Genomic DNA, 27,546 nt, shown 5'->3' on the forward strand with positions numbered 1-27,546 from the left:
AACGACATTATCAGTGGTCTACACCGCATTCATACCAAGCCGACTCTTTGAGGCCCAACCGATGCATCAAGTGATCTTTATCCTATTGACGGAGGAGCAAAGTTTACAAGCCCAGCTACACTACTCGCGAAGTTGATCGAAGTTGGCCGAATACGATAGTGTGGGCACGAACTTCGCTTCGCTTCGGGCAACTTCGCTTCGCTTCGCCCGACTTCCGATTGTTGTCGGTAAATGCGCCCGAGTCAAAGGACTCGAAGCGTCACGGCATAAATAAACCAATCACTGACTGGTTGGACTGAGTTACTCGCGAAGTTGCACGAGTGTGTGGGCACGCACTTCGAACTTCGGCTAACTTCGTCGAGGACTTCGTCGAAGCGTCGAAGCGAGTAGTGTAGCTGACGCTTACGAGATAGTGAATACCCAGGCTGTCTCTCTTTGGGATCCTGTACGAGATGGGCATTTCTCACGTCGGCCGATTGCTAATCAAGTTTCCACCTATCTTCTGGTGTGAGAGCTGTCCGGAGGAAGGGTTTTCAGGACTGCGTGCGGGGTTAGCGATGATATCATCGTGCAATGGAAAGATGGCGCAGGGGTTAGTTTAGGACAGCGGAATGTTGTGAGGCCAATACCGAAGCCCTAGACGTAAGAATCTGGAGGGAAACAGCAGAAGCCCGGAAGGAGTAGAGATGGTTAACTATTCTCTAATGGTTGTAGCACCATTGTATACATAAAAAAATCTTCAGTGGCATATCTCTAAAAATAGTTTATAGAGATATAAATTTACCATCATGCCATTTCCCCTCAAGGGAGGTCGACAGAGAGGATGGATCGCCAAACAACTCGGTCTTGGCAGACACTCCTTGCTTCATCCACATTCATACATTGTTTCATACATAACCTTCTGTTATTCTGACTCTTGACATGGCCCGACTCGAATATCTGATTCACTTGATCATGCCATGTCTTCCTCGGGCGTCCCCGACTTCTGCTACCATTCGCATTTGCATCAATATATCCTCCTTAAACTACTATCTTCGCTCATTCGCTCTACATGCCAAACCATCTAAGCGTCCCTTTCTTAATCTTACTCATTACGCTTACATCAGCCTTGCACCCTTTGCGGATCTCCACATTCCTCACACGATCAAACATGGTTTTACCACACATACACCTCAGGGATCTCATTTCAACAGTATTCAATCTACTTTCATCCTTTCTTTGCCAGTTCCATGCCTCACTTCCATACATCAAGGTAGGTACCAGCACTCCGTTGTGGACTGCTAACTTCGCTTCTTTGGACAATTTTTTGTTAGTGCCAACTGCGTTCAGTCCTCCATTAACGGAATTACCTGCATTTACCCTTCTTTCAATATCTCTGTCAGCCTTCCCATCTCTCTAGAACATACTTCCTAAATACACAAACTCATCCACCTGCTGTATACTGTCAGATTCATTTATTGCCAAATCACGTAAAGGAACAGGCCCGCTCCCCTCCCTCTGCTCCGCACAGCTTGGTTTGTTCCCTTCGCCCTTATGGGCAGCTCTGTCTCTACCTTACTCTGTGGTTTTACCACGCTTTTCCCTCAAGGATCTTGTTTCTGCAGCATTCAGTTTACTTTCATCCTTCCTCTGCAAATTCACTGCCTCACTGCCAAACAATCAGTTTGGTATCAGAACCCCGTTGTAGACTGCTAGCTTCGCTTTGTGCTTTGCCTTGAAGATGATTATTTTTAAATGATTTCTCCCCAGTGAACAGAGTATAGTCAAATAGTTTCACAGCTATTGCAAAGAAGCATAATATTTATAATTAAATACACAATAACAAATTAGACGCAAAATGTAAAAGTGACAGATTGCAGGCAGTTTGTGGTTGGTAAAACCAATTTAAAATTATGCGTCATTTACCTAAATTAACAAGTTGAGAATTGAGTTCAATCGAGATAATAAATAAATAAATAACCACATAACATCATTTCACCACGGTAGTAATAGAAATTAAGAATTAACCGCAAGACAACTCTGTCGTCACACTTCACACAGGCCCCGAGGAAAATAATTTAATACCTCAGGTGTATGTCTAAGCCTTAGGGGATGACGTGTGTATCAGACAGGAGTGAGATACATAAGACTGTGAATGGGCCAGTGATCCCAATCCGTGGAGGCGGAAGATGTCGTCCTTCATTGGCGTGGAGGAGTAGAACGGTGCCGTCTCTGTAGCCGCTGTAGAGCTGGTCCGATTGCTTGTCGCTTGTTCTTGATGCTGATCCCGGGTCTGGTCCGAAGGGGTAGACAAGTCCGTAGTCCAGGATGAGGCGGGGGTCAGAGTAAAAGAAGGCGAGCAGAGGCAGAAGTCGGAGCGAGGTAGAGGGCAGAGCAGAGAGAGAGTTGTAGAGCTGGTGATGGTTATTGGCTATCTCCCTTCTGAGGGGCTTGTGCCCATTTTATAGGCCACCGGCGGTGGCCCTATGCTCACACGGCTCTCGCTTTCTCTTTGATTCTTGGAATCGAGTGCCGTGTTGTGACGCGATGGCGGCGCCCCGCCGGTCCGTTTACCGCCGCTCGGCCGGTAATTTCGGGCCGTGGTCGAACGTAACCACGGCTTTCCTTTGTTTGGGCACGATCCTCAGAACCGTGGCCGTGGGACGTAATGACGGCGTACCACCGGTCATTTGTAACGCTATGACGAGCGTTCCCACTACGTTTAGGCACGATTCTCATAATCGTGCCCGAATTGTATATCAATTTATTTCACCAGCTCTCACACTCTATAATTCTCTGCCCGTATTCCTCTAGCCAAGCTCTGACGCTTTATTTATTCCAAGATCACATATAACATTTACATCATTTACATATAGAGGGTTATAACAATTTAGCCTCTCATACATATAACTTTTACATAGAACAAATTTAAAATGGGACGGCTGTGGCCGAGCCCGGAGCAGTACGTCCGTTACAACGTGTGAAGGGTCTATTTAAAGAAAGGAACGAGAGGAAGTTCCTGGAAGGAAAAGGTATGAGGGGTGGGTAGGAATCTAAGGGTCAGTATGTCCAGGATTGAAGGACTTATGAATCCATCCCTCCAACTGAGGTGCAGGGTGATGGGTCGAGAGAGTCCGGCTTTAGAGATCAAAAGGCCTCCCTCAGCCAGTCTCTCTCGATCCACGCTATTGCGTGGATCTATTGGTGGGCAGACGCATCCGCTGCCAAGACTCCAAACAAAACTCACCACATGAACCCAGCACCCAGTATGTATATACGGTGACGTATGGTAGAGTAGGTGTTATCCAATAAATGGTTCCTGGGGAGCAGGTACGCATACCTGCCTCTTCTGTTTACGTTTTCTGTCTACTTTTGACATGTACCTACTCAAGTATTCGATTGTGCAAGCTCTTCCTCGGGAGTTCCCGACTTCTTTATACATTCGCTTTTACATCATGCAATACTCCTTTCACTGTTTACCACTCTATCTGGTGGAAGACTATCATTCAGAATCAGTTTCAGTGTTTTGTGACCAGATCTGATTAACCAGGTACTTCCCCACCCTTCACCTTTCCCATCTCCTTCCAATGCCACTACCTTCAGCCTCACAACATACCCCATATAAGCCAGAACGATCCAAGAGGAATGGGCTAACAATAGAGTTGCGCACTATATTATAACTAAGTATTGCAAGGTTCGTACAACTTCTGGTTTCTAGGCTAAATATATTTGTTGTCAAGTCCACATGTTGTATGAACCTCAGATAAGTTCCATGCTTCATGTTTATTTATTTATTTATTAATTTTCGGGAAATCGACAGTTTACATTTAATCAGTTTGTACATAAGTATTGTATAGTAAAATAAAACCAATTATGGATTTCCTCCTTGTGACTTTAACTGAGACAGCATAATATGGAATAAGTTATTTAAATTTGTGAGAAAGGAATATGAATTAAAAAAATTACACAAAACAAAAGATTATGAAAAGAGAGGTTGTAGGTATAAATCAAATCATAATAGAGACATACAAATTATTCACAAACCATCAGAGAAATATTCTTTTATGGACCTCTTGTATTTGGTAAGTTCGCAACTGAAAATATCAACCTTGGATAATACGCTATTGTAATTATTGCATAGTCTGTTCAGGCAAGAATTCATGTGTTTAGTTTGGTGTGGAATCCATACACCACTTGCGTACTCCAGCTTGCTTCTTATGCCAATGAACATGTCTATGATTGCATTTATCATTGTATCTATTAAATTGTTATACAATCATGAAATAAAGTTGACGTGTTTGTATTTATTGTTTACAGATGAGTGTGGGGAGAACGGACGGTGTGGCAGCAGGCCAGCTGCACACCGTGACCGTCCTTAAAGATGACAAGGGCTACGGCATGACGGTGTCAGGTAACAACACACACCCTTGATTTACATCGACTGCTATACATCGAGCTTTATTCTATAGTGATAACTTCTTCTCATCATGAGGGTAATATTCATACGCAAAACTGCAGCCCGTAACAACTCATAGAAATGGCACTCGCACCAGTTTCGAAGCCATGAAATGCGGTATCTTCCTAATCTAAAATATCTTCCTTTGGATTTTCAGTTGGAAAGTTTTGTATTTGTCGAATCTTTTAACAATCAACTTGAATATGACTAATTCTATTAAAATTAGTGAAATGTAGATAAAACGGAGACAGATAAAGTGGGGTTATAGATAAAAAAAAATGGTTTTGTCAAGTATGTAATGTTTGTTTCTTTTTTCCTTACTCCTAATTTAGAGATTAACCTCCCAGGCTAATTTGTTCGCTTTTGGGAACAAATTATGTAGGTTTCGTAGAAATCGTTGTCCGCCTTACTATCATGGTGAGAATTGTGATTTAAATGGTGTTAGATGGAGAAAACACCATGCTTTATATTCAAATCTAAAAGTTAACCACAGAAGAATTCAAATGTTACACCTCTACGATACCAAAGTTTCCAATCGCAATTTGAAAAAAAATTGTGAATTTTTATTAATTATTTTTATATGAAACAACAAAAGGGTGAGGTGACACTAATGTTTATAAAATATTTGTGTTTTTATTTTTTTTTATCATCAGTAATTTTAAAAAATTTGAAAAAAGCGTAAGGTGAGAAATTTTTAAAACTTTACATTTCAAAAATTATATATTTATTTCTAATAGTATGATTTGAAAATTTATTTCATCACCTTTCAAACACAACTTTTAGTTTTCGGATATGTCCAGAAATATATTAGTTTATTTGGATTTTATTGCAAAGCGGAAACATGACCTCACAGAATATGAGGGGTTGACATATTTTGATGTAAAATTACAACTAATTTGTGGTGTCTAATGTAATTTTTCTTCACTTATTTAATAGTGCATTTAATCCAAGTCGTTCCTTACGTCTGGTGATTTAGCAGGGGTACCCGGGTTAATCGGGTGAGGTGTGTGCGGGATGTGCCTGCCCACCAGCTGCGTGGGGTGCCAGATCGGGAGAGGCCGGTTTGGGGAGAACGCCGCAGTGGGAGGAATATATTCCTATGTCCGTCACTCCTGGACACACTGATCCCTACCCAACCCTCATACCTTCTACCTTCCCAGAGTTTGTAATGGCTAAAACCACGTTTGGGTCGCCATTGTGACAGTTATTAATTAACTATTGTAAAAATTATAACCATGTTGGCGTCATTGTGACAATCTGAAAGGGAACCAACATCGGGTTGTTACGATTGCAATAATAAAAGAATTAAGAATTTCAACATTGCATTTATTATAACAACGTAAAGAGCAAGAGATCTCTAATTAACAAACTAAAATGTTACATCCCAGGGGTGAGCGTCAGTACTAAGTACTGGGCGATCGGACATTATTTAAAATTGGTAGCAAATGAATTTGGTGTGACATTGTGTGAAAACATAATATTCTGACCTGTTTTAATTAGAAGAGGGCGCCAAACAACACATCACGCGTTGTTAAATTTAGATTTGGAGCAAAAACGATGACCAGAGAAAACGTTTAAACAAGTTGCTGCGTCATTGCCTTGCCCGGTAGAATGTCGTCCGGAGCGCTCGCTCGTGTCCCTCCTGAATCGCGTCGTCGCCGGCCGGCTGCTCGTTTGGTACTGAATTTGTCCGATCGTGTCGTCCGTCATGAGCTCCCTTCTAGAAGGCCCAATGTGCATACGTCACATAATAAATATGAAATCGTAGCAGGGCAACATTGAATTGCTAAAAGTTAATGCAAAAAAAATCATATAAGCATTTATATGATTTATACAATACCTTATAATAGGTAAGGAGAAGGTTACGAGTTAACCCTTTTCACTTAATGCTTTGGAGTTAACTGTTGTTTTTAAAAAAGAATTTGATTTTTATTCATCTTTAATATATTGGTTGTTTTTGTTTTCAGGCAACGACCCAGTAGTGGTGCAGTCTGTGGTAAAAGGCGGTGCGGCATGGAGAGTCGGCGTTCGGACGGGTGACCGCCTGCTTGCCGTGAATAACACGTCTGTGGAGACATCAGAACACACGCAAGTTGTACAGCTCATAAGATGTAAGAAACATTTCACTCATTTTAAACCTCATAATACTGGGTCATGCCAAATGTCATAATAATGTGAGAAACATTTCACTCATTTTGAACCTCACAATACTGGGCCATGCCAAATGTCATAATAATGTGAGAAACATTTCACTCATTTCAAACCTCATAATACTGGGCCATGCCAAATGTCATAATAATGTAAGAAACATTTCACTCATTTCAAACCTCATAATACTGGGCCATGCCAAATGTCATAATAATGTAAGAAACATTTCACTCATTTCAAACCTCATAATACTGGGCCATGCCAAATGTCATAATAATGTAAGACACATTTCACTCATTTCAAACCTCCATAATACTGGGCCATGCCAAATGTCATAATAATGTAAGAAACATTTCACTCATTTCAAACCTCATAATACTGGGCCATGCCAAATGTCATAATAATGTAAGAAACATTTCACTCATTTCAAACCTCATAATACTGGGCCATGCCAAATGTCATAATAATGTAAGAAACATTTCACTCATTTCAAACCTCATAATACTGGGCCATGCCAAATGTCATAATAATGTAAGAAACATTTCACTCATTTCAAATCTCATAATACTGGGCCATGCCAAATGCCATAATAATGTAAGAGCATATATGAGACTGTGTATGAATGTGAATGAAGCAAGTAGTGTTCGCCAATGAAACTGTTGTTAAACTGCATGGTAATTAGTTGGTTAGTTATTACCTACCAATTTGGAATAAGTGTCTAGGACGACTTGGAGGCTAACATCCTCTTATGCTTTCAAAATCCCTCCGTTCTTGAAACCTCACGGTTCCCCATATCTTGTGCTCACCGTGGAGGGGCAACCCCATATACTACCGACATCTGTTGGATAAATCTGTAACCTCTAAGATCCTCACTAGAGCCATCTTATTAACTGTAGATTGAACTATCACAGTTTTTAATATCACTGTAACTTCACTCCCGTTCTTCTGGAATGTATGATAAATTATTTATTGTTTTTTTTACATTGTATCTTTTTTACATTAGAATTTTTAACCTCACTAGGACAAGCCTGTTTTGAGATTAATAATTTTACAATATAATAAAAATAACACAAAGATTATAAATTAAGAGAACAATATTGTTACTTTAATGTTTCTACGAATTGGGTACGTACATGGTACCTGTTAATCTAATTCCAGCCAATTCATTACAGTACAATGTAGTAAACAAGTAGGGTGACCATGATATACTTAGATATTTAATTGCAAAAAATACAACATACTATGCCATAATTTAAAAGGACAAAGATAAAAAAAAATGTTAGAAATCCTCGGCTAGCACAAATAATTTAAAATTCTTTTTAAAAGTACACAAGGAATTGAGCGCTTTTGTGGAAAAACAGCGTTATGTGAAAAAGTGAGTTCTGGGATATATGCCTTATTAAACATTTCGACGGTCCTGAAGAAAAATGTCGGATGTGCAAATATGTAGTTTTGCAGTAGAGCTGTTTAAAGTTTGATTTCTGAATTTTTACTAATTATATTTTACACTAACCCCTGTTTATTGAATTTGAGAAATATACTATCGAAAACAGTATAAATGCAGAAACGATACTTTAATTAGCTCAGAGGATAAATAAAATTATTATAAGCATTAATTACTCTACGCCTGAAATATCCGTAAAAATTGAAAATATCTCCCCAGTAAAAATAAATGCCGCCGACAGGAATTGAACCTGGACCTTCTGATGTCCGGTCAGGTGCTCTGGACCACTGAGCTACGTCGGCTTATTTCCAACACGCCAAATAATTCAATATGTGCAAGTACTTCAATCTACAATTACTTCTTATTATTTTTTTTTTTCACCTCAAAACAACCAAATTTATTTTTGTAGGAAAGGTTGTAAATTTGGTAATTTGTTATCCTTTGTGCTATGCCTAAAAACCTTGTCTTATAAACATTAGTTTATTATTAAAAAAAATTAATTAGCTCTACCGCTAAACTAAAAATTTGCACATCCGAAATAATTCTTCGGGACCGTCGATTTCATTTGTCTGTAGTATTTAATAAGATATTTCAATTAATAGACGACACGTTTCATGTATTTTAATCCATTCTTTCATAATCTTTTAGTTCAAAATAACGCCGTTTTTCCTTGAATCAATATTTATTCATTTTATGAACAAAAATTTCCATAAAATTTGAAAATTGGAAATTCCAGACATGTAACGACGTATTAACAAATAACACAATGCAGAAATAAAACTTTATCACCATAATAATGATAAACATGCCAAGCGTCCATTAAGTAATGGTTGACTTGTACTGAGAGCGTGCTACCGGCCGTCACCATAAGCCTTGTACTATCATCTTTGGTTGAGATTTTTAAACGATTTTTTCTGTGAATGTAGTTGTATCTATGGCACATATGAATCTGCACGCACGAAAACAGCGTTATTTCGATAAAGCTATTTTTCCACACATGAGCTCAATTATGTTGTTAGTTATAGATTTTATAAGTGTTGTTTTGATATAAAACCTTTGTCAACTCTTTGAAAGACCACTGTGGTCATTAACACTATATGGTCGGGCATTTTACCGTCAAATCACAGCCAAATTGGGAGCGAAGCGCGGGTGTTTTTTTGAATTTTAGCGCCAAAATTAGACTTTCCGCAAAATATTCATATCTTATGATCCATTTGATATTTTTCGTTGAAACTTTCAGTGTTTTACTTTAAAAAGATGTCTCTATTTATTTACTTAGTAATGTATGCGTAATTCCTTTTTTTATGAACAAAAACTTTCTACTTTCTTGGGAATCATAGATAAAACAGTATTTCACAATCGAAATAACTTTATTCATACAAAATTACAAGATTATTTAGAAATTTTCAATACATATAAAAAAAACTATAACTTAATAGTGCTTCAATGTTTGATAGCAGTCGAAACACTTTCCTTTATGCAGGGGCACATTGCAAAACTTGCACATGTACCGCGTTTCACTGCGTAGTTTGTGAGCGGAACATACGCGACAATGATTATATTATTTGTTGTGTTTTAAACTCATTGTATTGACAGGTAGATAGATCGGGTACCGCCGACAATAGAAAACACATGACCCCGCACCCATTTAGAACCCCTTTTTACAAGTTTCCCTCTCCTTACCGCTTTGCGCAACAAAATGAGTAAACTCGTCTCCCGCGTCTTACTGTAAAAAGGCGTATGACGAGTTTTCTCGTTTCCCGCAAAGAATGTGTTAAAAAAAAGCACTTTGATGTATTGCTTAAAATATAAGGTTTGCAGTGTTTCGTTCCAAATCTGATTAGGCAGGAACTACTCTTTATCATGTGGCAAACGTTAACCATGTACAAATGTTGGGCACGTGTTTAACGTATTTCCCGGCTGTAGAACCTAACATTTTGTGGTCACCTTGACAATTTTTAAAAATCCATCTATTTGATTTTCACTATTTTTTTCAGTAATGAATGAATCCAAAACTTGGAAGCGGAAGTTAACCCACTTCCCGACATCTAATCGAGCTGAAACTCGGCAGATATACTCGTTGTCGATGACAATGTATTCTATCAACTTTTGGTGGCAACCCAGTACACACACTCGTACTTATATGCATTTCATTATATCAGTTTTAATATACAAAATAAATGTCGCTCCTACGTAATTGGCATTTGGTGAGGTTGGTTATTTTGTTGACTACACTTCCCGCATAGGAAGGTTCAATCCTTTAAGTTTTCCAATATTTTAAAATAATATCAAAAACAACAGTTTTTACGGGTTGATTTTTTATGTGAATTCCGCAAAGGTGTACCTACTGTTCCCGACCGTTCGGTGCCGGTGAGACTATGACATCCCCAATTGTGGTATGTTGTGAGGCTAAAGGCAGTGGGGATGGGAAGGAAATGGGGAAGAGGAAGGTGGGGAAGTATCTGACCACCTAGATCTGGTCACCGAGCATGGCTAATCTATTTCAAGAAATGTTTGTAACTTTGATACTTATGTGTTGTATTTCTCATTAAAACTTGATTTCTTTATGTTTCAGCTTCTCCAACCGTTGTTTTGAGGCTTCAAAGACATAGCACCATTACAGCGCCTCTACCTGTCGGCGTAAGTACTGCCTGTTTATTTATTTGTGTTTTTCATAAAACGGTTATGCAACAATATATTACAAATTTGAGGTAAGTACTAAAGGTCGCGGGGACACAGTTTTACTATTTTATAACATGCGTCAAAAGATTTTTGCTGAACTGTCTGTAAGTAACGTTGAAAATGTCGATCGTCAATTATTAAATTAATTAATCAAATTATTTACTTTAATACCATATTTTTAATATACAAGATAATCAATGGCCATATGTCTAGTGAATTCCTAAGAAAAATTGATAAACTACAGAACAAACACACACATGAGACGAGGAAAAGAAATGAATTGAGACTCCCCTTCAGGAAAAAAACACAGAGTCAAAAGTCATTGATGTACGGAGCGTTGAAGATATTTGGAGAGCTACCAGAAGAAATAAAATCAGAAGAAAACATAAAAACATTTAAAATTAAATTACGAAAATATGTGATTGATTCATTTTAAATGTGTTACTATAATTATATGTATATAAGGATTGTATTAGGACATAGATAACTATGTACCTACTTAAAATACCGCAATAAACAATAATAAACAATAAACAGAATCTTTAAGCAGTTGAATCGCTTTGTTGGTTGGCGCATTCTGATAGGCAGAAGTCTTCACTTTCGGATTATAAAAAAGTGCACGAAACAAACCCACGAAGTCTTCGCTTTCGGATTATAAAAAAGTGCACGGGAACTCCCACGAGGCACAATAAGTTAACCTCTTTCAATAAAGGTGGATTATGTATAGTTTCAGAGATTAGTTTAAAAAAATAATTACTTAAAATTATTTTTCGGCCGGCTTCTAAGGTGTTGAAATCAAGCATTTCTGCTAAGAGCAAGTGTGGATACAGGAATGGATAATAAGTATATTCTCTCAAATAGTATAAAACAAAGGATAATAAATTATTATAAGCAATAATTAGTCGCCTGTAATATCAATGCAAATTGAAAATATCTCCCGAGTACAAATAAATGCCGCCAACGAGAATTGAACACGCACCTTCTGATGTCCGGTCAGACGCTCTGAACCACTGAGCCACGTCGGCTTATTTCCAACCCGCCAAATAATTCATTATGTACTAGTACTTCAATCAACAATTACTGCTTATTATATATTATTCACCTGTAAAAAACCAACTTTTATTTTGTATTGATATTACAGGCGACTAATTATTGCTTATAATAATTTATTATCCTTTATGCTTTGCATAAAAACCTTTAGTTTAACATTAGTTTACCATTAAAAAATAATAACTATAAAACAAAGTTGCAATCCGCGTCTGTCTGTTTGTGTGCTTAGTTCTTTTAAACTATGCAACGGATTTTGATAGGGTTTTCACTATCATTTAGAGAATTTCTTCCGGAAGGTTAATACAGTGGTACCTCGACATACGAGTTTTATTCGTTCCGCAACCTTGTTCGTATCTTGAATTACCTCGTATATCGATGCAGATTTCCCCATACAAAACAATTAGACTACCATTAATCCGTTCCAACCCCCAAAATGTCACCCCACTTATTTTTGTTAAATGACAAATATTTATTGTACAAAAACAAAAAAGAAATTTTCATGAAGGGAGGTACGCAGCTTGGAAATTATCGTAAGGCCACTCTTTATCGACTTCTTCTGTTTAAGCACAGTACATATCATGGACGTACTACGCCCATACTGCATACTGCCTCGACAAGTCAACAACTCGAACACCTTGCTTATGTTTTTCTATAATTTCACGTTTTAATTCAATACTCATCATCTTTTTCTTAGCACTTGACTTTTCACAAACTTTCTTCCGATCCATGGTTATAAAAATAAATGAACTATAAATGTAAATGTAAACGTAGCACAAAACGCGAACACAACTTATCACAGCGGGAGCACGCTAAACCGAACTCGTATCTCGAATTTCGCTCGTAACTCACAGCAAAAAATCACTTGCTCGCCGGCTCGTATCTCAATAAACTCGTATGTTGAGGCACTCGTATGTCGAGGTACCACTGTATGTATATAATACTTTCGTATTATATTTATAGAAAGTAGAGAAAAGTTGAGCAACGCTGAGAACACGTCAGCTAGTTCTCTCACGTACAGGTAATGTGTAAACCTTTTGTACATTTTCTGTTTCTAGGATATATTTTTGTACAGTAGGGGCCCAAATAATGTAGCTATATTCCAGGATACTTATGTTATTTTGCGATTCCGTTAGTAAATGAACTCGCATTACGAAGAGCAAATCCAAGGATTTAGTTTGCCCGGGAGTCCTATATGCATTACAAAACCTACACAAATTGCCTTTATTGTTATCTGCAGTCACTGTTATTATGTGGTTGTGCTTAATAAATTAGGGAATACCGCTATCACTTGAGCCAAATCCTAATTGGATGGTACCGAGATTTATTTTGTATATTAACACACTTCAGACGGGAAAGATATTTTTACCCGTTCGGTCGATTGTTGCTTAAGGACGGGAAGGATATTTTTACCTTTTGCGCCGGCTTCATTTCAATGGCAGAAAAGAATAAATTATCCAATGTTTTGGTATGAATATTACATGCCAATCTCTATCTAAAGGTCCCAACTACATGTACATAATTATCAAATCGCAATACAATTCTTCTTTTTATATTTCTATATCTTCATCGGTATTTCAACAAAGGGACCTTTTATTGTTGAATACTTGACACTTGATAAGCAATGCGTATGAAGATTAACGAAATAAGTAATTTTTCATTTAGTACTTTTATAGCTTGGGTATGCTGAGTTACTACGTAGAAATTTTTATTAAAATATTTTCGAAGATATAGCGATTTAAAACAAATTAAAATAATTCGTGCGGGACCTTTATTTTCGCCCGTCACCAGCAGCCCGTCGGCGCAAAAAATACACGCCTGAAGTGTGTTAATTGCTGTAAATTTTTATAATTTCATCCAAAAGTTAATAGAATGCATTGTCATCGACAAAGTGTTTATGTGCCGAGTTTCAGCTCGATCGGATGTAGGGAAGTGGGTCAATTTCCACTTCATTTATTCATTCAATAAAGAAAACAATTTTGTAATTACCTACTGTTTACCAGCTCTGTACCATATATGTTAAGTTTGTTATGTTATGTTTGGTTTGTGTTGTATAATCATCTGTATATTTATATTCTGTTATTTGCTGTATTTGTTTATAAGAAAAAAAAATTAATTGTGTATGGCTAATATCACCCCTAATGGGTGAAAGCCAAAATAAAGGAAACTAAATCGAAATTCAAGTAGAAGTATTTAAAAATTAATTTCAATAAAACACAAACAACAGAAAATGCCTAATAATTTTCCATTTGAATAAATAATATAATGTCTTTGCATTTGACAGAATGTGATTTATATTAACCTCCCGGTGCAAAGTAATGCAGTTGACAAAGTCAACATTAAACATGTGTTCTTCTTATTTTTTTAGAGAGAAAAGCAACGTCAAGTTGAAAACACCAAAGTGCAGACCATTCATTTGATGCTCGAAAATGAAATCCGCTACATCGAAAATTTGCGAAGTAAGTAATAATTTAATAATTTTTATTATTTTTGTTGTTTGTTTTTGGGGTGTTATGCCGTGTTGCGCTAACTCCTTCTTTAGCCGACGTTTCGGACAGCGTTGCAGTGTCCATCATCAGGGCAGATCCGGTAGATCACACATCTTCGGATCTACCGGATCTGCCCTGATGATGGACACTGCAACGCTGTCCGAAACGTCGGCTAAAGAAGGAGTTAGCGCAACACGGCATAACACCCCAAAAACAAACAACAAAAATGCTTTTGGCCGTGAGAATCTAAAAACTTACATTTTTATTATTATTTTTTTCAAATTTTAATTTTATACTAATTTGTTATGCTTAGCACAAATTATTATAAGCAATAAATATTAGCCTGAAACACCCATACAAATTAAAAAAATCTTCCGAGATAAAATAAATGCCACCAACGGGAATTGAACCCGCAACCTTCTGATTGCCGGTCAGTTGCTCTACCATTGCGGTACGTCGGGTTATTCTAAACCTGCCAAATAATTCAACATGTGCTTGTATTTTTCATTCAACAATTATTGCTTATTAGATTTTTCAATAATATTTTTATTTTAGTTTTTCTCATTTTGTATATACAGGGTTTTCCAATAAGAGGTGTTATTTTAATATTCAATCGTAAAAGATCAATGGTTTCGTTGCTTGTGTGGCACGTAGCGCCGTCTTGTTGAAAGTAAACGTCCAGATCAATACCATCCAATTCCGGCCATAAAAAATCATTAATCATTTCTCAGTAGCGCAATCCATTCACCGTAACTGTTGCTCCAGCCTCATTTTCGAAAAATTAAGGTCCAATGACTCCGCCGGACCATAAACCGCACCAAACAGTCACACGTTGAGGATGGAGAGGCTTTTCAACAATAACTCTTGGGTTTTCCGAGTCCCAGATGCGACAATTTTGCTTGTTGACGAAGCCACCGAGGTGGAAATGGGCCTCATCACTCAAGATGATTTGCATTTGATTCATTCAACTGAATTTTAATAATTTCAATGCGTTGTCGAAGCGTGTATCGTTCCATTTTTATTAATGGCTTTGTTTCTACTTGTCAAATGTCAAAAAATGACAGCTTCAAAAGTAACATCTACCGAAATAGCGGGCTATTCAAAATAACACCTCTTATTGGAAAACCCTGTATATGTTATTTAATTTTTAATTTTAAAAATATGTCTGAGGGTTAATGCTAGAAGAGCCTATGTCAGTTTTTGGTAATGATTTAGGTGCCAGAAAATACTCTAAAACGCCCCTTATTTGGATGCTTCGAATACCTATGTCAGGTGCTCTAGAGTGATGAAATTATGGCCTACCTAATTGTAATGTGTGCATAAAAAGGATAGCGTGCAAGCAGGAGGGAATGCTCGCAGATCTTATGTAGAGGTGTGAATGTCTGTATTCAACTCTTTTCATCTGTCAAATATCTACAATAAACAATCTAACTTCACACTCTTTATTGCTAATATCACATTTGGCGCAGCACGGTAACATAGAAGTCAAAATATACTTAACCCTTAGGAGCCGCAGCCCTGCAATTGCAGTGTTGAAGAATTGTGCCCACTCACGTCACAAAGCACTGCAATTGCAGTGTCGACCTAATACATTCATTGACAAGTGACATTTTGACATTGCCTCCATGTTGGCTTTAATAAAAATGTATTCCATAAATAAAAAATTGGCTCATACAGGTTAATATCTCTAAAATGATGAATTTATGAGCTTTCAAGGTGAACTTCGGTAAAATGTATACAATCGAGTCTCGTGATGTTACACGAGACACAATAATTCAAATGGCAGTGCTGCAGTACCGCGATGTCACTCGCTTCTCGGCTGGCTTCAAATATCAGTGTTTTGTCAGCTTATTTATATTATAGAAACAAACGGTACATGTTTTACAGAGATGAAACAATATACAGGAATAAGATACTTCATGTTGTGTACCTATGATATGTTGCCTTGTAATGTCTGCTAAGTAGTATGTTTATTCCTTAATTACCAGATGACGTGTGTAGTATATAGGTGTGTGTGTGACGTGTGTAATGTATGTCTGAGAGTTTGTGTGCGTTTGTGTGTCTGTATGTATGCGCATTGAACAGTTTAAATTATTGACGTGATGCCACATTTGAATTTGGGCAGTGAATCCGAAAAAAGGTCAATGTTAGAGTTAAGACAAATATTATTTAGAGTATGAAGAGCTCGGTTAATTGGCGATCATCAACATCTATGTTCTGTCATCAACATGGTCAAATCTGGTTATTCTGGGAATTTCACCATTTAGATGAAAATTCCTCAATATTCCCCATTTTGAGAATTTTCCCCAAAATGTAACTATCGGAAATGAACCCATCACTAGCCACATAATATGGATGAACATAACATATTATATAAGTGTTGAAGTGGGGGTGGAGGCGTGACTAGACATTATTTAAGAGTGGATGGAGGAGATTGGATTGACGGTGAAAAGGAACGTGTCTAAGATGGAACTGTAAGATAATATTTTTTGATTTTTTTTTAAAGACTCATTATTATGGTGAGTTATGTGGCGGTTAACCCCTTGTTAATAATAAAGTGTTGTAATTGTTGCAGGTACGCTGGCCAGGGGTGGTTCAGAACGGAGGATGTCAGAATTGGAAGCTGCAGAAAGCAGAAGAGCCAAACTTCAGCAACAAATCGACCTTTTGTTGCAAACCTCGGTCGGTATCTATGTAATATACTGTTTTGTTGTTGTTTTTTATTTTACTTTGTTGAAACGGTTTACTAACCCGGCGCATAGATGATGTGGGGTGTGACAAACCCCAACGAAATGCTTTTGCAAATATCTATGAGATGGTTTTAATGTTTTTTAAATCACCTATAGATACCTTAAATTGGATATCTTTCACGCAAGAAAATTAGCGTTACCACCCAAATTTGGGTACTTCTCACCCAAGGGCATTAGCGTTTGTCACCCAAATTTGGTTAGCTATCACTCAAGGGCATTAGTGTTGCCACCCAAATTTGAGTAGCTATCACTCAAGGTAATCGAGGATGATCGAGCTATCATGCAAATTTGTGTGTTCGTTAGCTATTGCTCGAGTGGTTAAAACAACTGCATGAAATGTATGAATGGAAGACCCTATTATGGCCTGTGGTGCAAATTTATATATTAAGAAAAATTAATCTTATTTTTTTCCCCTTCTAGCCTGGCTCCCCCCGAAACTCCGACCACATGGGCCACTCTGACTGGACGTCTCAAGGGGCGCCACAACAAAGGCAGGGCTTTCTCAGCCATCTGCCTCGCAGTCTATCCAACCTGACGGGGCAGAGCATACGGAGCATCAGGAATAGTGTCAATAGCGTGAGTGTACATGGAGGGAGTTCTTGTTGAAGGCGTTTATAACCTTCGATCACTCTCGGGGTGTTGTGGCCACCCCACATACTCAAAGTACATTTTTATACATATAGTATCAGTTAATGGAATTATACCAGCATTTTATTATTTAGTGTTGTATGACGTATGTATATAAAAAAAGTAAATTTTATAAATCAACTTTATTACTGTTCTACAAAACATAATAATAAGTCATAATATTGAGATCTTTCCTCAAAGAAACCAAAAAAAAAAACAACTTCTTAGTTTTTAACATAAACTTTCTCATTGAAAATCATAAATATAAGGGTTAATTAACAAAATCAAATAAAAAAAAATTATTTATCGTAACAAACCTATTAAAGTAACTTCCGCAAAAGTATAACACGTGCACTCGAGGGGTGTCGTGACCACCCCACGCAAACTTTGACACGTCCTCACGTTGCGAGCACTCGCGCCACACCTCCACCTCCCTCCTCGTGTCGACGGGTTTAAAGGTCACTTGAAGGTACTGAGACGCGCGAACTCGTAACTAGACAAATTATTATTCATTTTTACGTTAAAAAATGCGTGGGGTGCTGACAGCACCCCGCGCGAGTGATGCGGGTTAAGGATTTTTGTGTCCTTAGAGAAATAATTTCCTCAAAGCATGCCACCTTCTTAAAAATTACGATGGTGGCGTATTTTTGTTAACCAATAAGAAAATATTGATTTTTTTTTGTCAGCCAATGAGAACACTAATTTGAATTTAAATACTTAATTTATTTCGACTTGATTTTGACCAATTTTGGAAAATGTTGATTACCTTAATCTTAATCTTCCCTGAACAGTATAAAACAAAGTCGCTATCCGTGTCTGTCTTGTTTGTGCGCTTAGTTCTTCTAACTACGCAACGGATTTTGATATGCTTTTCACTATTTTATTTTATATATGTATATATAAATTACAAACAATACAAACAAAATTATCATTTAGAAAATAACGTCTAGAACGTTTATATACATAAAACATGCTTATTATATTTATAGAAAGTAGAGAAAAGTCAATATTTTGTAATTTACTTTTACCATTTTTGTTTTCAGCGCTTAGGTTGCTAAAGTTGGTTTTTACGGAAAAGTCCCAGCTACCCCGGGTACATTTTTACATTAGAGCCGTATCCCAGAAGATGAAAATATTCTGGAGAAATTTTTTCTTTGAAATTATCTAGCCACACCCCCTTCCAGGATAAGAAAATATTCTGGGGAAAATCTACTTTGGCTGTACAAGATTTTATTAGCTCCTTTTTGGCTCTTTAGGTGGGACACCCCAACACCTCATTTCAATATTTGAGTACTTCATACGAAATCGTGTCTTACCCAACATAATATATAGGATAGTAATTTCAGAGATTTTGGTTACCCCTGTTGGTAATGGTAAGGTTAATATCAAAATCGTGCCATGCAGGACGGATGTATGATCTGATTTGTTAAGCAGTGTACGATGAAAAAGAAGTATTATATTTGTGTTCCCATTCCAGGCGCAAGCCTCCCCCGTTACCTGCCTGGATGGGGGTGCCGGGGGCGCTCCGCCCCCCTTGCCCCCGCGCTGCCCCCCGCACCCTCCGCCGCCCCCTCCACCGCCCTCCTCGCAGGGGGTGCCCCAGAAAGCGCAGCACCGCCACCATCACACCGCCCCCAACTCCATTGCGGTGCAGATGGCGTATCCGCTTGTAGCGGTCACTCCGCCACTGATACAGGTAATTATTAATTAATCACTGGAATAATTGAACTCTTATGTTGGCATAACGAAGACCACAAAGATGAGGGTCAAGTGCTGATTTTACCAATATTTTATACTGACACTTAGATCCAGCCAAGAAAAAAATCAACCCATAAAAAACTTTTTTACTTTATCTATTTTCAATTTTCGACCTTCAAAAAAAACAAAAAAAAATTATTGAAAGAAATCTCTTAAATATATTTTCTTACAGTTCCATCTTAGACATGTTCCCTTTCAACGTCTGTTCCATATCCTCCTACACTCTTCAATAATTCCTAGTAATGCCCCCACGCCCTTTTCAACACTTAGAATTATGTGTTATGTTCACCCATTGTTTTGTAATGTCAATTAGTACATTTTGCCCTGAGGAATGAAAATATTATCTTACAATTCCATCTTAGACATGTTCTCTTTCACCATCTGTTTCATCTCCTCCCCTCACTCTTCATTAATTTCTAGTCATGCCGTGTTATGTTCACCCATTGTTTTGTAATGTCAATTAGTACATTTTGCCCTGAGGAATAAAAATATTATCTTACAGTTCCATCTTAGACATGTTCCCTTTCACCGTCTGTTACATATCCTCCCCCCACCTTTAATAATTCCTAGTCATGCCCCCACCCCCACTTCAACACTTAGTATTATGTGTTATGTTCACCCATTGTTTTGTAATGTCAATTAGTACATTTTCCCTGAGGAATAAAAAAATATTGTGGTTCAAAAAAACATTGTTTTGTTTATTAACCTCTCAGACAAAGACATTTATTTACTATGTGTTCCTTTGAGAACTGTCAAAACGTGATAATTTTTGTGTTATTTACGAGTTTTGCTAAAAGCTTCATAACTCACGTTTTGGGAAACGTAGCCTCATTCTAAAAAATGTTTTGGAAAGATTATGAAATCCACTATCGAATTGTGTTGTTATACGTAAATATTTGCGTTTCTAAATACATTTTATGAAAACGTCAAAAATATGTAAGATTCGCTTACCATTATTGCAAAGCCTTGAAAAATGTACTTTTTTCTGAGTACCATAAAGAAATAACACTTTATATATTGAAGAAATATAATTAAAAACTATTAGTCACCTCAAAATATTAACCGTCCAAACTAAAATATTTTTAATAAATTATTTAGAAACGCAATAAATTATGAACGAACAAGATGACAGATTCAATCGGCTTAGATAATGCACTTCTACGTAAATATTCTTGAATACAGACGCGTAGCGTTATTCATTATCGATACTCTGTTTTTTAAATCATGGCAATCCGTATACTAGTGATGGAAATAAATCGATTTTTGTAAAAACTCGCGCATTTACGTGAAAAGACGTTCTAATGTCTTGACCGCTATTATCATATTTACGTCTTTCGACGTTCTAATGTTCTAAGTGGTTAATATTAGATTTTATTATTTTTTTGCGTTTTTTCAATTTTATAATTTTTTAACACATTTTACTTCTTTAATAATGTTCCACTCTTTTATTTATAGAGCGGAGACGGTTTGTATATAGTACCCGTGAGCACTTTGGCCATAGGCCCATTGTGCTATCTCACATTTTACCTCATTCTTTTAACAGTAAGGTAAGGAATGATTTGACAGAGGTGGCCTCATCGCTCGAGGGAAGAGAGAGTTTTTTAATGGTGCAATTTTCATCCTACAAGTATCTAGGGAAATAGACGGTCAACTCCAGCAGAGCTCTGAGTGCTGGAGTAAGGTCTAAATACTCCGAGATGCGACCCTGTTTCTCAGAGGCACCGTTAGTGACACTGTTCCCCAGGTCATTCAGCCTGAGGTTGTCTTTCCACTCCCTGAGCGATGGGTTCGCCACACACGTGTTCCTCTAAATTATTGTTTGTAAAAGCCCGTACGGGCGTATAATATAAATAAATATTATCTGTTTTAGAATGCAGTACCTGGTCACCACAGAAGTAAATCATCGCCAGAAGAACTGAATCTGTTAAACAATACCAACGGTAAGTGTATCGTTAGGCAACCTCGCAAATCTATTTAAAAATTTACAACTGTGTGACAGACTGTCTTTTCAAATATACTCAGAATATGATTTATAATCATGCAGCCTTAACTTCTTGATGGCCGGCATTAAATTTTCTCCGCATGCCAGCTGATTCTATTTTCATAATAACTTACTTAAAAAATAATTATAAAAAGTTTAATAAATTTTTCTCAAATTGGAGTTGGAGCCTTTGGTTTAATAAAGGTCTACATTTAAATTGTTCTTTGGTTAACTGGTGGTGTTTTCTCTCTCTAAAATCGTTTAGATCATATTTCTATAAGACCATATGATCTGTTCTTGCAACTGAAATTGGTTAAGGATATGCTGACGTTCAAGAGGTTAAATGATTAAAATTTTGCATGTGTTTATTTTCAGAGGACAAAGATTGGGAGATGGTGACCACTCCCCCTGGAACCCCACCACCCCCTTACCCCTCTCCGCCACCACCTCAGGTTAAAAAAAATATTTATTAAATGAAAAACACGCTCTTGTAATATAGCACTTAAATTTAATTTTATATATAGACAGCTGACCGGATTTTCCGTTAGCTCAAGCTTCGTCAGGGCTTATTTATATCTACAAAGAAAAAGATTAAATATAACTTACCTTAGCTCTTTAAATGCCTAACGTTTCGGTGCGAGGCACCCTTGTACGCGGCGCTTTTCCATTGATACATGTTGTGAGAACTGTTGTGACATCCGCTAGTAGCGCATGGCCGCTCGCAACCCAACTGCTGTTACGTCCGCTTACAACGCGTTAAGCTTTTCACATGGGGATTTATTTCCTTCCAAATTATCATGTTATTTTTGTTATGTATATGAAATAATATTTAAAAAATTGTAATCAATATCAATATATATTATAAAAGTAAGTGTACAATGTACCATTAAAACTCAGAAACGAGTTCGTGTACCGATCAAGGGAGTTATATGGTGTGGTAGCCCTCTATCCCCCATCCATGAAGAAGGTTCCCGTCCTTACCTAAAGGGCGTACTTTTGAAGATATAAGAGCTGGAAGTTTCACCCTCTAGAAATTTCTAGAACAGTCCAGAACATTCAAAAGTATTCGAGAGCATTCCACAACATTCCAAAACATCCCGGAACATTCTAGAATGTTCCGGAATAGTCTGGAATGATCCCAGATCATAATGAACTAAAAACGGGATTACAGGCCGTTTCCTGATAAACTTTTAGTAAATTCGTAATCGTGACAATATCTCTAAATAGTATAAATCGAATTCACCATTCGTGTTTGTCTGTGCGTTTAGTTCTTCTAAACTATGCAACAAAGTTGTATGGGGTTACCACTATCATTTAGGTTTTAATTTTTTCCGGAAGGTTTATATATATAATACATGGATATTTTATTTATTGAAAGTAGAGAAAAGTCGAGCAACGCCGGTTACCTGTCAGCTAGTTCTGAATAAAACTAATAATTGCTTACCTGTGATTCCAGATTGCCATAGATCCGCAGAGAGCTATCATCTCAATGGAAGAAGATGATTCTCCCACCTTATCTGTAAGTTAAAACATTTTTAAACATTGGTCGATAATCTCTAAATAGTATAAAATCATTTAATGAATTTCTTCCGGAAGGTTTATACATATATATAATATATGCATATTTTACAGGGTTTTCCAATAAGAGGTGTTATTTTGATATTCAATTGTAAAAGATCAATGGTTTCGTTGCTTGTGTGGCACGTAGCGCCGTCTTGTTGAAAGTAAACATTGTCCAGATCAATACCATCCAATTCCGGCCATAAAAAATCATTAATCATCTCTCGATAGCGCAATCCATTCACCGTAACTGTTGCTCCAGCCTCATTTTCGAAAAAGTAAGGTCCAATGACTCCACCGGACCATAAACCGCTACAAACAGTCACACGTTGAGGATAGAGAGGCTTTTCAACAATAACTCTTGGGTTTTCCGAGCCCCAGATGCGACAATTTTGCTTGTTGACGAAGCCACCGAGGTGGAAATGGGCCTCATTTTTCGATGGAATTCTAAAAATTAATAATAGTGAATTTTAATAATTTCAATGCGTTGTTGAAGCGTGTATCGTTCCATTTTTATTAATGGCGTAGTTTCTACTTTTCATTGTCAAAAAATGACAGCTTCAAAAGTAACATCTACCGAAATAGCGGGCTATTCAAAATAACACCTCTTATTGGAAAACCCTATATTTATAGAAATTAGAGAAAAGTCAATGTTTTGTAACCCAAGTCGTAAAAAGATTATTTTCAGGCACTTACATTGCTAACACTGGCTAAACCTTATGAGATACATTAAAGTAATGTACAACGAAATTGTTTATGTTAAAAAGGCCTATAGAAAAGTCTGCAATGGAATATAAAAGAATGAAGAAGAATATAGAAGAAGCGATATGTCTATCTCCTAAGGATAACCCCCAGCAACGTCCGGTACACGTCACCTAGTAATTAATAAATTCATTATAAACGAACTGTTAATTGCTGACCAAATGAGAAGTGTACATATTGCACACCTGCACATGTGGTAATTATTTGATTTAAAAAATATGTACATTATCACCTAACACCGGCCTTGAGGTGATGTTTCATTAAAAACATTGCTTTACAAATTATTATCGAAATAAATTACTATTATTATTTATGACTGCGATTTCAGACAAGCGTAAAGTATGTAATGGTTTGGAGCCCCACGTTATGCGCCGGTGTTATGGACGGAGCCACGTTGGATTTGGAGCCGGCTGTACAGCTTCAGGGGTAGAATCATTGGACTTTAGTTTTTAGCTCAGGTAGGGTTGGCAGATTATGCCTTTACACGGGGGACATTCAACAATTTAAGACTCCACTCTCTCGTCAAATGAAACACCTAAATGGGAATGATTAATGAGTGTATTTACAGGTCAACAAGCACACATATAGTATAACACAAAAGGGCACACAATATACATCCTAAATTAATCCTGGCTGATTGAATTCAACAAATCTATTTCTCATATTGGCTTCGTCTGGCAGACTTCTGTAACAGGCTTCTAAATAGGCACATAATAGGGCAAAGGTTTGGTGCACGCTTACATGAGATGTCCCGGGAATGCAGGAGTTGCTAGGAGGTGTTACTTCCAGACATTGTAGAGTGGAAACAAAGGTAGTAATCGTCTACACGCGCAAAACCTGCGCGTGCTCGACTCGGGCGATGATGATGAAGCCGGAGCCGAGCGCAGAGAGTCCAAGGCTGAGGGAAAGAGCAGAGCGAACGTGATGTCGAGGCCAAGTCTAGAGTTGAAGTGCAAGATGGCTGACGGCCGCTAAAACCGTTGGGGTTTCGCGTGGGTGCGCAGTAATGCATGCGCACCGTTCTGCGCCGCCTAGTTCTGCGTTAAATTTAGCTTCGCGGGAATTTTAAAATGTGTTTGAGAGATCTGTTACGTAACAAGTAGGTACGTACATAAGGGCCGGCCCTGCGCCAAACGGCGCTTGGCGTTAGTAAAAACCTCAAGGGCTCTGTATTAAGTATTAGTTATTATCAACGCCCTGGCTAACACATTTTAAAAATTGGAACTGATATGTAAAGATTTCAGACTCTCCCAAGATTTTTCACTGGTCTGTGCAATCAATCACAATCTTTACACAATCAGTTCCAATTGTGTAATGAGTTTAATGAACCGATTCACACAGGACTAATAGCATAAACAGCCAAAATTAGTATGTTTGATGACTATGATTTGTTTTAGAAGCAAATATTCTAGGGTTACGAATAAACTATCAATATTTAAATTCCACCTAACACCATTATTTTTAGTCTTCTTCTTTCGTATGGTGGGGAGGTCAGTGATGGACATCTAAGTCCGCAAGCCAGTCTAGGGCCTCAAGCATCGCCCTGTGGACCTCATCAATCCCTGTGGGGAATGAATGGAGCGTTTACACCGAGCCGACTCTTTAACCCTTTCACACCCGCATTATTGTTTCCACATATATAAAATATAATATAATGCTTGATAATACCTCAGAAAATTATTTGAAAATTTTTGGTATATAAATTTTTTTATTTTTCTATGTTAATTTGGATTAACATTGGACGTCCGAAAGTATTTTTTAAATAGTAAGTTAAAATAAACATAACACAAAAGTAATAACTGATTAATGGAAAAAATGCACATTTACAATGTAGTGATAATCTCTAAGGTACAAACAAATAACATTTTAACGAAAATCCATTCAGAAATTTAAAAATAATCTAGCATAATAAATCTTTAAAAATTCGCCATACTAGTTGAAAACATGTCCGTCACTACCAGTGTTAATTTGAATGAACATTGAAATTCATTTATAATATTCTGGCAAATGGCTGTGAACAGTGAATTGAACTGATGTTATTATTATAGAACACATCTTAATGCGTTAAAATATTTGTAATTCGAGTAGAAAATATTGATATCTCAACTTAAATTAAGTAATAAATGACGGAAGAAATTCGATGAAACTCACAATCATCAGATGTCAAAATATTTATCGTTGTTGTGGCGGGAATAAGGATTTCAACCGAGCGGAAAAAATAGATGCCACAGAAAAGATTACAAGCTATAAAAAAACAAAAACATGGCTTTTCTAAATCGCTACCGTTACGGTAAAAAAATTCATGGTTATTTGAATTAACACTGGAGCTGAAAGGGTTAAGTCTCTGTGCATCATGTCGGCACAATGGTCATGGCAGCATCTTATCCTATTGATAGAGCACCAGAGTATTATCAATTCAGCCACTGATCAATTCAAATATACAGTGAAATCTCGATCGATCGTTCGTCAAATAATCGTTTTCACGCATTTGTCATTTATTCTTCCGCATTGATCGTTTAAAGCATGCAGTTTTTGTACTATTTTACTCAATCGATCGCTGCCGGCGGCCGCTTCTGACGTTAGTTGTCGTAAGACATTGGTTGTATTGTATTGGTTTTCTCACAAACTCTCTGATTAAGGGGGGGCTAGGGTTAATTCGTACGAAAAAAGACATTTTTTTGTGAATTTTTTGTGACAACACAGTTAAAATCTCTTTATTAAATCTGCTAAATCTGACAGTAAAGTATGACATTTTAAGAATGTTGTATAAAATTTTCACGGCGAAATATTAAAAAACATGGCAATGGCAGCAATTATTCGGACGTGTCTCGAAAAAAAGTAGAATGGCGGTGCCCCTCATAACTCGGTGCTGGGTCATCTGAAATCAAAAAATCAAAGTTCATTCGTTAGATAATAGTTTTTCGAAGGTAACGCTGGGAGGGTTTTTCGAAATTTTAATTTTTCACTTTTTTGGAACACTTTGAAGGGAAAAACGCTATTTTTAGTGAAAAAAATCGGCTAATTTGTTATTGTAAAATAATAATTATTAACAAATTTGAAAAAACTCTCCAGCGTTACCTCGTAAATTATGTACAGAAATAGTTTTCAAAATTTCAAAAGGATCAGTGCAGTAGTTTTGAAGTTATGACGGGCACCGACTTTGAAAACGTGAGTTGTGGGAAAAACGCTATAAAGTTTTGAACACTAAAAAATCTGGTATTAAACGTTTATAAGCAAATTTTATCGGCTTACCTCACACTGAATCATCAATGCCAGGTCCATAAAGGATGTTGCTATCATCCATGATGTCTAAAGCACCTTTTTGCCCCTGTCTACGACGAATCCTGCCTTCTTTAGTTTGTCTCTCAGCTTCCTGCTCTGCTCGGCTTATACGTATGGTCGGGTAGGGATTAAAATCCGACAGGTATAAAAATACTCGTAACTTCGTCAATTTTGCTCCAATCAACTTGAAATTTGAACACAATATTCTTAACATATTAAAGCATTTTAAATTTTAAAAATTTAAAAAAATGCAAAAAAAAAAATTTTTAAACCCTAGCCCCCCCTTAAATAAAACTCCGGCTTCAACAAAACACTTGGACTTTTATTGTGAAAGATTGACAATGGTTCTGATATCTTTTTTAGCAGGCGGTTGGAATAATTTGGACCCCGATCTAGAGGTTCTCACTATATTTATTATCCTACTATTCAAAAGAGTTAACGCCATCTATAGGTAACCTAATAGACTAATCTAGTGCCATCTATGAGTGAGCTTTTACACTAATTACCAAGGATATTACTTGGAAATGGTTTATTTGGTGATGGTCTGGTTTGTGAACCACACAGACCATCAGGGAATAAAT

General features: G+C 37.1%; 1 protein-coding gene across 2 annotated transcripts in view; it reads left to right on the top strand.

The window, feature by feature from the left end:
* The window catches only part of LOC149409601 (rho guanine nucleotide exchange factor 12-like), a 268,488-nt gene that overhangs the window by 2,629 nt on the left and 238,313 nt on the right, over positions 1–27,546 (top strand). The window contains exons 2-11 of one of the 2 annotated variants that reach the window (XM_089649570.1): positions 4,297–4,390; positions 6,403–6,546; positions 10,603–10,667; positions 14,125–14,215; positions 16,821–16,939; positions 17,416–17,571; positions 19,100–19,318; positions 21,251–21,320; positions 21,737–21,813; positions 22,818–22,880. In XM_089649570.1, coding sequence (XP_089505696.1) covers positions 4,297–4,390; positions 6,403–6,546; positions 10,603–10,667; positions 14,125–14,215; positions 16,821–16,939; positions 17,416–17,571; positions 19,100–19,318; positions 21,251–21,320; positions 21,737–21,813; positions 22,818–22,880 — 1,098 coding nt within the window. The remainder of the gene's footprint in view (positions 1–4,296; positions 4,391–6,402; positions 6,547–10,602; positions 10,668–14,124; positions 14,216–16,820; positions 16,940–17,415; positions 17,572–19,099; positions 19,319–21,250; positions 21,321–21,736; positions 21,814–22,817; positions 22,881–27,546) is intronic. The other variant, XM_089649571.1, reaches the window with a different exon arrangement.

The sequence above is a fragment of the Hesperophylax consimilis genome, chromosome 30 (assembly GCF_061612785.1).
Source record: "Hesperophylax consimilis isolate HC1 chromosome 30, BYU_Hcon_1.0, whole genome shotgun sequence".
NCBI classification, from domain to species: domain Eukaryota; kingdom Metazoa; phylum Arthropoda; class Insecta; order Trichoptera; family Limnephilidae; genus Hesperophylax; species Hesperophylax consimilis.